Below are 11,083 nucleotides of genomic sequence, written 5' to 3' on the forward strand. Positions count from 1 at the left end.
CATTCCAAAGCTAGCCAAGAGCCATCTGAGGATACAGCTGAGGTCCTGCTCTACCAGAAGAGAGGGAAGTCTGATGCAGGGAGGGGACTTATGCCACTCCACCCCACCCCAGTAAGCCTATGGAAAGCTCCACAGCTATACGATGTCCTGTTGGTGTGGGAGCTGGGCATTGACCACAGAGGGAGTGCCACCACAGGCTTGGACACAAAACATGCTTTCAAATAGAGTCATAAATAACTTTATTGGAATATTTCATAGCAGACTTTGGTTTTTTGGTGGAGAGGCGGAATACAAATGATGGTTATTGTGTTATTGACAAATATATTTTATTTGAATTCTAGGCCAGTTACCTGTATTCAAATTAAATACAGTTATTTTGGTCAAATACGTTATAGCCGTAGGTAACTGTTTCTTTATCAAAGGCAAATATTAGATGTCTGTACAAAGGCTGAGAGAGAACCAAGCACAATTCAGATTATGCTATGCACTGTACTGTGTTCGCCCCATACTGGGGAGATTTTATTCATGTTCAGAAATTAAGTACCTAGACAGTTTGATCAGACCAGGTTGAGTGCTGTCTTCCTTTTGAATTCAGTTCTGGTCAGGGTCGCCATGTCTTAGAGTTCAGAGAATAGGGAGCTTAAAGGATGGCACTTTGCAGCTTGGTAGGTAAATCCTACAAGGTTACGAGCAGAGTTTAGTGACATCAAATGTAGGCTGAAGACAGCACCTGACAGGTCAAGGGAAGATTCTGATCTAATGGGCCTGTGTGTACTAACAGCGAGAATAGTTTAAAACTCGTAAGCCAAACAGATGCTAGCTTGCCTGCCCAAAAGATTTCAGTCTTCCCTTCCTCTAGAGATTTCAACAGGGCCACTAAAACCCTGAAACGTTTTGTCAGACCATGACACTTGGCAAGCCGACTTCAGACAATTGTAAACTTCCAACTCATTTGGCCACTACAATGCAGTGCAGTATTACTGTTGCTCCCCAGTCTCTTCTGGGCTCATCTCCATTGGAGAGGTCGGTTTGTTTTGCAAAACAGCTGCAAGTTTTTTGGATGTTTTCTTCAGAAGAGCACTTCCAGGATGAATATTACTGATGTGCATGTACAAGTCCTCTTGGGTTGGGCCTGTGTAGCCACAATCTTCACAGACATACAGTTTATCTCTTCGCTGTTTGTAAGCATATTGTTGCTGCACTCCGTGGATCTTTTTAAGGTGTGATTCCAGGGAACAGCGCTGGGTAAAGGCTTTGTTGCAGATCTCACATTTGTATGGGCGGATTCCTGCAATGTAATTTTTAGGAACTTTAAGGAACATTCTAAAAATAATCCCCTGCATTTAACTCCACTACATACATTTACAGATTTGATCACTGCAAACTATAGCTGATGATGTTTCTCGTTGCTATGTGTGTTTTAATTCTTTGGGGGAAAGGGCTGAATGTGGTACAAGCCACAAAATTAATATTTCTGCAGAACTCAGAAATTTGCTTCTATCCTTTATAGCTGAAAATATATGGTTGAAAATACTTATAAGGGAGAAACTGGGTAATATTTATAATAGTTGCACCAGACTTCAGTGTCTTGCATAGCTTCTTTTCCCTCCCCAAAGCTGTCAAAACTAGAGGGGAAATCTAGAAATTAGTTTTAAAATGCATGATTAATTATATAAAATTGGGGAAAAAATATGAACGTTTGGGGGGGAAAGTGTGCTGGGGAGCTCAAGATTAACAGTGAGGTATTTTCATTAGCTGAACGCTGCCTTTTAATTTGAAATGAACACAAAACAGAATACACAACAGCAGTGTTAGTATTTGCTGCTCCTTTTCAGAGGAGTACAGTAGGCTTGCAACTTGTGCTAGGGTTATGTTCTGGGGGATTGCTTGCAAAGCCAAAATCGTGTATTATCAGAACGACCCTGGATAGTGCCCCAGTGCCAGTGGTGTAGCGTGGGGGGTGCAGGGGGGGCCGTCCGCACCGGGCGCAACATCTGGGGGTTAGGGTTAGGGGCGCAAATCCACGGGTTAGGGGCCGCAAATCCACGGGTTAGGGGGTGCAAATTACTTGCCTTGCCCCGGGTGCTGACAACCCACGCTACGCCACTGCCCAGTGCAACTACCCCTGCTTCCCTGAAGGCAGCAAGCCTTGCTCTCCACCTTGCTTACCGGGCTCTGGAGGCTCTTAGAACTCATGTTAAACCTTCCCAGAACCCAGAAGAGCTTTTTAGCGCTTTAGTGATTGCACAGCTTAAACGTGTTCAAGCTGCAAGTTGCCTGTTAGCAACCGTAGATGAGCAGGGGTGGAGAAAGAGGCCATGGCCAGTGGTATTGCCACAGTCCAGTGGGGTAAAATCACTAGAGAAGGGGGCAGAGCAGGGCCAGCAAGAGCGTGTGGCCTGGGCAGATTTCCACAGTTGGACACTGAGGTCTTGGGGTCCACACTTGTGCCGTGGCCCTGAAGTCCCCCACTCCTTTTGAACCAGAAGCAACTTGGTGTGTTCATATGCAAAAAGCAAATGGGCTTATCTGTTTTATCATTGAGATTTCTAAGCTGCTCTGAGAACTTTTCTTTCCCCCCTGAAGAGTAGAAGAAAAATGCTTTAAATCAATACACAAACAGTCAATAGAGCAAACTTTCCTATGGACATTGTGAAGAAATGGAAAGTGCACCTCATTTCTTACCTGTGTGTGTCCTTACGTGTCTTTTCAGATCAAAAGTATCATTGAATCCTTTCCCACAGAAGGTGCACAAGTGCCTCTTCACTTGACTGTGACACTTGGTGTGGCGGTTCAGCATGCGCTGCAGGCGAAATCCTTTGCCGCATAGCTCACAGTTGTACAACAAGGTCTCGCCACAAGTGCCAGTCGTGAACTAAGAGAGGAAAATAAAACAGGGTCTTAAGAGTCACAGGTCCTGACTGAGGAGCTGGTGAGGCCCCTCAGATCTTACCTAGCCTGAACTAAAGTATGTCCTGGAGCAAGCCTGCAAAACTTTAGATCTGCCAATCTGCGACTGACATACTATGTGCCTGCCAATTGCCTTATTTCCTTGGGATAATGACATATGGATATTTAAAAATATAAAATTTAAATATAATTTCTTATCAGACAACTTTTCTGATCCCCTTCTGCTCCTCTACTGGAATGTTAACTCACATGATTTCTTATTTCTCACAATTTTGGTGATTTCTCACAAGTTTGGTGTGGATGATAACATGGAGGTAGGGGTATGGAGGCAAGAGCCTTACTGCCAGGGGCATGAAAAAAGCAATATCCCAGTACTACTCCCTGGACTCAGCAGCCATACAGTGCTCCCAATTCTTAATCCCAGGAAGACAATCCGAAAGGATACCATGGGGAACAGTACCAAAGGCTCCAAGATGAGGTCTTGCCCAACAGTAGCCTTGACTTGGTCAGAGGCCCTCAACCGCATTGATCTCAGTTTTGGCAAATGTCTGAGGTTTGTATCAATGCTCTACAAATCACAATTCCAACTTTATGAAACCTGATGGAAGGACAGGTTGAGTAGCTGCTCTACGCATTAATGGTAGGCAATGACTAGTGCTCCAAAAATGGAATCGGCTTCTAGTCAAACAATAGTCATTGTATAAGGAAGCGACTTTCCACTAGCAGTGACAAGAGTAGACATTTTCATTTACAGTTATTTATTTATTTTCAAAATTCAAAGCTTGCATGAGCAATACTGACAGGCGGATTAGCTAGACCAGCCTGCTGTGTGTCCCTCAACATGCGCTGCTTGTCTAAATGTTGCTTCTTTATAGGTGTCTAGAAATGTTAAAATCATCTAATATTTTGTCAGATTAACTGCACAAGTCAGCCCCATGTCATATAGAAGGAACATATATAATATGTGTGTGTGTGTGTGTCTGTGTATTTATGCCCCGCCCATCTGGCTCAGTGTCCAGGTAGAACGAGAGGGGTGGAGACGCTTCTTCAGGTATACTGGGCCGAGGCAGTTTAGGGCTTTAAAGGTGAGCACCAATACTTTGAATTGTGCTTGGAAAAATACAGTGGTACCTCGGGTTAAGATTAAGAACTTAATTCGTTCTGGAGGTCTGTTCTTAACCTGAAACTGAAACCACTTTAGCTAATGGGGCCTCCCGCTGCGCCACCGCTGCACAATTTCTGTTCTCATCCTGAAGCAAAGTTCTTAACCCGAGGTAATATTTCTGGGTTAGCAGAAGCGTATGTAACCTGATGTGTATGTAACCTGAGGTACCACTGTACTGGGAGCGAATGTAGGTCTTTCAAGACCGGTGTTATGTGGTCTCAGCAGCTGCTCCCAGTCACCAGTCTAGCTACTGCATTCTGGATTAGTTGTAGTTTCCGGGTCACCTTCAAAGGTAGCCCCACATAGAGTGCATTGCAGTAGTTCAAGCGAGAGATAACGAGAGCATGCACCACTCTGGTGAGGGAGTCCACAGGTAGATAGTGTCTCAGCCTGTGTACCAGATGGAGCTGGTAAACAGCTGCCCTGGACACGGAATTGGCCTGCGCCTCCATGGACAGCTGCAAGTCCAAAATGACTCCAGGCTGTGCACCTGGTCCTTCAGGGGCACAGTTACCCCATTCAGGACCAGGGAGTCCTCCACACCTACCCGCCTCCTGTCCCCTGACCACCTGTGACATTCATTCACAATGCCAGTCTGTACCTTGATTTTGGATCTGACTGTGGGTCGGTTCACTGCCGAGTCCAGAAGTGCCTCCTCTGGTGTGGATTCAGGAGCCGAGGTGTTGGCAGCCTCTGTGTCCCTGCTGCTGCTGCTGCTGCTGCTGCTGCTCTCTAAGCTGCAGCTATCTTCACTGCGATAGTTGAGAAGGGCATGCTTCACCTCTCCTGGAGATTGAGCACACGGTTAAATGACAGAAACAGGGAACATTCATATGCATAATGATTTTTGCAACGTACTCCTGGGATTACTTATTTGATAGGGCCTGATCTGTTTCACAGAGTTGGGATACAGAACCATAAGCTAATCATTATGCACCTGACTTTAAAAACCCAGTTTCAGTAAATGGGTTGCCTGCGTGTTAGATTCCCAGAGTTTGAAGCAGGAACTACTGTCCTCCTCCTGACACTGTTTCCCCACACCAGCCTCATCCTCTATCTGCATATTTAACACAGTTGTCTGCAAAATACCTCCTACACCTGAGCAGCTTGTCTGGGCTCCTTTATTTAAAAACACCGCCAGGAGACTGGATAACAACACCATAAGGTGGTCATAAGCTTCTGTCGAATCATATGGAATCAGGTTACAAAAAAGGAGATTAATGGTCTCCCTTGGGAGGTGGTGGAGTCTCCTTCCTTAGAGGTTTTTAAGCAGAGGTTGGATGGCCATCTGCCATGGATGCTTTAGCTGACATCCCTGCATTGCAAGGGGTTGGACTAGAGGAAGAATCCCTTCCGACTCTACGATTTCCCATGTCTCTCTCCTGTCAGAGGTCATCACCAGGGCCGTCTTACCCATAGGTGCTAGGGGTGCAGGGCAGCCGGGTGATGGGCTCTTAGGGGCGCCAGGCCAAGAGTCCAGGGCCCGAAAGTGGAGTCCGGGGAAGAGCCTGCCCGTCGGTTGGAGCGCCACGGCAGGCTCTTCTACTGTGGGCGACTCTGCACCACGAGTTTGGAGGCGACTGAGCCAGTGAGACGCTGAGGTAGCCGGTCGGCTCCACCCTCCCGCGTGCCTGGGACTGGGCAACCTGCAGGAGAGGCCGGGCGGATCTTTGCACCCCGGCACCGCATACACTACCCTATCGTAAGCTACCTACATATGCTACCCTATCATATAGGGTGACGAAAGCAGTTTCTGTGCCAAAACCAGGCCTAAACCCCAATTGAAATGGATATTGAAAATCAGTTTCCTCCAAGAGTGCCTGGATCTGGTCTGCAACCACCCAACCTTGCCCAAAAAGGGGAGAATAGCAGTTGTAGTTCCTTAGATGTTCTGAGTCCAGTGAGGGTTTCTTAAGGAGTGGCTTTACCACTGCTTCCTTCAAACAGGCAGAGACCAGCCCTGTGTCACAGGGAGGCATTGCTCACCTCCCTGGCCTTGGAAGAGAAGAACAAAGGCCCCTGATGCAAAGGCTGTCCTGTGAGCACAGTTCAAGCAGACTTTGCCCATTTTCGCTCATGCTGCCAATAATATCAAAGAGGCCTATGCAGTTGTTCCATGTGTGATGACCATCCCCAGCTCTGGCACTGAAATCTCTCAGCAGGAATAGGTGTTTGGAGGCTGGGGCTTTCCTGATAGTCTGGTCTACTTTCTCCTAGAACTGGTCCTTGGTCTGTATGCCAACGCACACAGTGGCAGCATGGATGCTCAAGGTGTTGACCAACCCGGAGGTGGCTGAGAGACGGAGGGAAAGCACCCTCGCTGGGTGGTTCTGTCACAAACAGAAGGGAGTCCCTCACTGTGAGGCTTCTGTGGGGAATACGTGGTTCTTCTGGATGCCCTCCTTGGCAGAAAAACGTGTCCTTCTCTCGGAGGCTGCCATTCCAAGCGAGTATGGTCTCCTGTAAAATGTTGACGTTGAATGTTGAATGACGTTGAATGACGTTGAATGCAGCAGGTCACAGGGTAAGCCAGGATGCATGGTCCTGATGTTCCAGCTTACTAAGTGCAGGAGGGTTTGTTTATTTTCTTTGTTGCCTGATGCTGTGGTTCAGCCCACTTGCCGGGAGATACTTTGGGTTCCAAACATTCACTGAAGAAGGTGGACAGTGCCAGATTGGCACTTTATTGACTGATGACTGCCTGGCCTCAGGTGAGCAGTAGCTGACCAGTTTGATGCAATTATCTTTCCCACCAATGAAGGCAACCCAAAGATCTTGTACCTTACACCAGTCAGGTTGAGCTTATATCTTATAACTGCCTCCCATGTTGTTTGTGCTGCATTTGCAACACTAAAGTGACCTCTCCAGGGCGCAAACCTGGGCAATATATGTGGAGAAGGCACCATCCAACTGCCTTAGGGACTCCACTGCAGATTTGTGTAGGGTTTACTCCTTGGCCTTCTTTCAAAGATGTCCTGCAAGGCAGTGGATACTAATTATTCCTCAGAACTTACTCTGAAGCCTTTCTCATGAATGAGTATAGCCGCAAAGCAGTAGAGGTTTAAGATCACAGTTTTCTTTCTCTTTGGTAGGCTACCTTCCTAGGTTAATGAGCCCCATCTGCCCCTCATTTCCTCAACAGCAAGTGCAGAAACCTCCTTCTCCTCAAATGTGGAGGGTCCTTACCCAAGAGATGTTGTTTGCAGATGATGCAGCCTTGACAGCACATTCAGAGGAAGATCTACCATTTTGCCCCAAGCTTGCAGGGCCTTCGGTCGGCCTTACTGTCAGCCTGATGAAACATCATGGGTCAGGATGTCACCAGCACTAAACACATCTGCACTGGTGACCACACACTTGAGGCGGTAGATGATTTTGTCTACCTGGTTTCCACCATAACCAGAAACCTCTCCATTGATGCTAAGCTGGCAAGGCAGTTATGGCAAAGGTCGTAAGGGTATGGGAGAATGGGATGCTAATGTCCAACGCCAAGATGAAAGTCTCCCAGGTGTGTGTGTTGAGCAGGCTGCTTTATGGAAGTGAATTGCAGGTAACTAACAACCGTCAGGAGTGACTCTTCAACGCCTTCCACATGCGCTGTTTTGGGAAGATTCTGGGCATGGCAGGGCAGTTTCAAACGAAGATGTGCTCTTCCAAGACTACATTCCTAGCATGTTTGCACTTCTGTCTCAGTGATGGCTTGGTCAAGAACACAGAATGGAAGGTGGCAGGATCCCCAAGCATGTGCTGGTTTAAGGCACCAGACCCATTGGCAAGGCTGGCAACATCAACTCCACCATGTGGGAATCCCTTGCAGACAAGCACAGTGTCTTCAGAAAGGCAGGCCTGTGTCCCCAGCAGTGACCACAGGTAGATTGACCATTAAGAGCAGAGGTGCTGGGTCGCTCCCAAGATTGGTGCGCACTGTGTACATGTGAATCATGCACATGACACAGGAGGTGAGTGTTCGGCCACTGGACCTGCGTTGTTTAACATGCACAGGGATGCCTGAAGACTGAGGAGGCCCAACCTGCTTAAAACATATATTAAGGGGGCCAAGGAACCTTTGGCCCCTAGAGCTGGTAGGCCTGGCTAGGGAGAGAAACACCCTGGTGTGCACCTGTAGCAGTTGACGCCTTCATGCTTGTAACTGAAATGGAGAATTCTCCTAATCTACAGTTAATGGCAATGCTCTGGAATGGGGGTGGAGTAACTTGAGTTGAAAGTTACTGAAAGTGAAATAGTGATCTTCCGAATGAGGGCCATTCACTTTCCTCTTTTCGTGATCCCCACCGCGCAGCCCACCTGGAGCGCGGGGCTGCTGCCTTCGGGGGCCAGGAGCTCCCCGGGGGCGGCGCGGCAAACAAAGGCGCTCCCTTCCGAGGCCTGTTTGATCTCAGGGCGGGTCCCGGGGCCGCCCGGCGCCTCGCCCGCCTCGCCGCTGCAACCGGGAGCGCTCGGCCCGCCGCCGAGCGCAAAGGTCACCGCGCTCCGCCTCGAGCGCCCCCGCCGCCCGCTCCGGACGAGGCTCCGCCAGGCGCAAGTGCAGCTCCCGCGTCGTCGTGACACGTGTTTGGTTTGCCCTTTCAGGGAAGGCAGCCTTCGAGTCGCGTGCGCGAGACTAGCAGCCCTCCCGCGCGGCTCTGCTCCGCGGCCCTTGTCAAAAGCCAGCGAGGGCCGCTCGGTCTCTCTCTGGTCGTGTGAAAGCGTGACACGCGGTCCCTTCCCGGCCGAGAGCCGCCGCCGAAGCCCCGCCCCTGACCTCAGGACCCCTGAGACCGCAATCCGCCGAAAGGGCGGCTCAAAGCGGGAGCCAAGCAATGTTTGCTCGGAGGGAATTCACTTCTGAGTATACACGGGTAGAATGGGGCTGCAATCCGATTCGCGTTAACTTGGCCAGAAGGAAGCCTCGTGGAACTCGGCGGCGGGGCAGCATTTATGAGCAGCCCTGCGGAGACTGGCTGCCACGGGACTCCCGTCCCGTCCCGCCTGCTCCTAAGCGTGTCTACTCAGAAGTAACTCCTATTGACTTCGGTACGGCTCGCTCCCGGGGAAAGGAGGTTGGGGCCGCAGCCGAAAACGTTATAACTTCTCCTGCGGAAACCGATTTCAGATCCGCCAGGGCTTAGCCGCAGATGCTTTTCAATGCCGGACTCGGCGCTAAGGTCTACGAAGTGAGAGCAAAGGTGCATCGAAGCATACGCAGAGTTCCCTTCTCTTCTCTGCCCGTTGCGGCCAGGATTCAGAGCCGGTCTCAATCCGGCTTCCAAGCTGTTTGGGCTGCCTCCTGGAGAAGAGCCTAACCGGTTTGGGGGCGGCGGGAGGAGCCCGGCTGAGGCCGAGGTGCGGTGGGGGGGGCGGCGGCCAGGTGTGCTGCTTCCTCCGCCTTACCTGGGACATAAGTGTCGGCCCTCTCTTCGTCGGGCAGCTCGTCCCAGCTGCGACTGGCCGGCAGCGGGTTCCTCCTCTTCACCAGAAATACTCTGGGCATGATGAGATCCGCGATTTCACCTTTCCTCCTGGCCGTTCCGTTTTCTGGGAACTCCGCCCTTCCCTGGGGTTCCAGGTGAGGCGCGCTGGCAAGGGGTCGCGGCTTCTGCTGGCGCCCCCCGGCCCGATCCCCCTCCTCCAGGAGAGCAAGAGACCCCACGCCGGAGGTGCCCCCCTTCACCCCCACCCCCTTCCCAAAGGTGTATCTGAGCGAAGGCACCACCAGGAAACTTGGAGGGAGCATGCGTGCTGCAAACATAACGGTGTCAACAAGCCTCTCTACCTGTCCGACCGGTTGGAGCAGATCTCCTTTGTTCCAGCCCTTCCTTAGGCATGAATGTTTGCAAAGAATGTAACGTCTGAAAATGAGGAGGGGGGATTCCTAGGACCGTAGACTTCCCTCCCCAGGTCATTTCTGTCACCAGCAAGAGCAAGCACCCCTTTTCCTGACAGCAGCGGAGACCCCCCACCAACCCAGAGGGAGCCTTGGGGTTGCATTCTTATGTCTGCAAGGTCCTGGAAGCTGATTTGGGTTCTGAGCTGCTCTCCCCTTGGGGCTCTAAATGTGTATCTGGTTGCCATGTACAAACACACCAGCTAATTTCATATTAATATAATGAATGCTTCTGCGGGACATGCAAGAATTTCCCTCTAGCTAGGTTTTGTGTGTGTGTGGACACGCAGTGCACCCATGGGAAGTAACTACAGGCTGACATTCAAAGCCAAGCAGCTCCAGGCACTTAAATTAAGTTATTTTTTTGCTTTCTGCTTTGCATGCAGTCATCTTCAGAGGCCTCTCTCTCCTCTGAGTTTGGTGATGAACATGCCTCCAAGCACTGCAAGGGGTAGGGCAAGGGTGCTTCTCCAGCATGTAAGCGTGAGAATGTCTAGATGAAACACGAGAGCCTACGTTTTAATGTGTATTAAAAAAATAATAATGGATGGAGCTGCCTGCTATGTACATTAAGGACTCTGCTGTGTGTTTTATGTAGAGCTCCAAAGCAAATACTGTAGAGTATAGGCCGCTTCTCACTAGAACCAAAAGAAGGAAAAATGACCCCTGGTTAATAAGGCAACAACATAAGATAAACAAATCAAGGGTAATGAACTTTATAATCTATCTATAGACACAAAATCTAATGGCTGTGATGCCCATAAATAAAAAAAAAAAATACATAAGAGTTGAATCTTATTTAAAAAGGCACAGAAAAGCAATAAAAATCCAAAAAAGTGAGTACCAAATATATAAAACCTACAATACAATAACTGGGATGTATAGATCCGTAAACAAAAGATGAATATAAGACGTGTGTCAATCACTGAAAAAAGTGGCAGGTACTTATATCCCTTTTCACCAGAAGTCCTACCTTTTTATAGGAAAGGATATGAATTCAATATTAAATCATATGCTGTGTATATATTCTTTCCTGTGCATCTGGTTCTTCCAAGGTTGCTGCTTCCAAGTCCCCACAATGTACAGGCTCATGTTTAAAATGCCCCTGTGCCTTTAGTGACTTC

General features: G+C 49.2%; 1 protein-coding gene across 2 annotated transcripts; it reads right to left on the reverse strand.

Annotated features, from left to right (window-relative positions):
• Positions 1–222: 222 nt before the first annotated feature.
• OVOL2 (ovo like zinc finger 2) lies at positions 223–9,824 on the reverse strand (the record flags this gene model as incomplete). Of its 2 annotated transcripts, none has more annotated exons than XM_081919139.1 (4): positions 223–1,288; positions 2,686–2,875; positions 4,677–4,861; positions 9,467–9,824. In XM_081919139.1, 4 exons carry the CDS (start codon positions 9,822–9,824, stop codon positions 978–980), a joined length of 1,044 nt encoding a protein of 347 aa, XP_081775265.1. In that variant the 3' UTR covers positions 223–977. The 2 variants fall into 2 exon arrangements, with proteins under 2 accessions (XP_081775265.1, XP_081775266.1); XM_081919140.1 differs by lacking the exon at positions 9,467–9,824 and adding an exon at positions 8,381–8,465.
• Between the last annotated feature and the right edge of the window lie 1,259 nt (positions 9,825–11,083).

This window comes from Podarcis melisellensis (genome assembly GCF_964234715.1).
Source record: "Podarcis melisellensis genome assembly, chromosome: 7".
Classification (NCBI taxonomy): Eukaryota; Metazoa; Chordata; class Lepidosauria; order Squamata; family Lacertidae; genus Podarcis; species Podarcis melisellensis.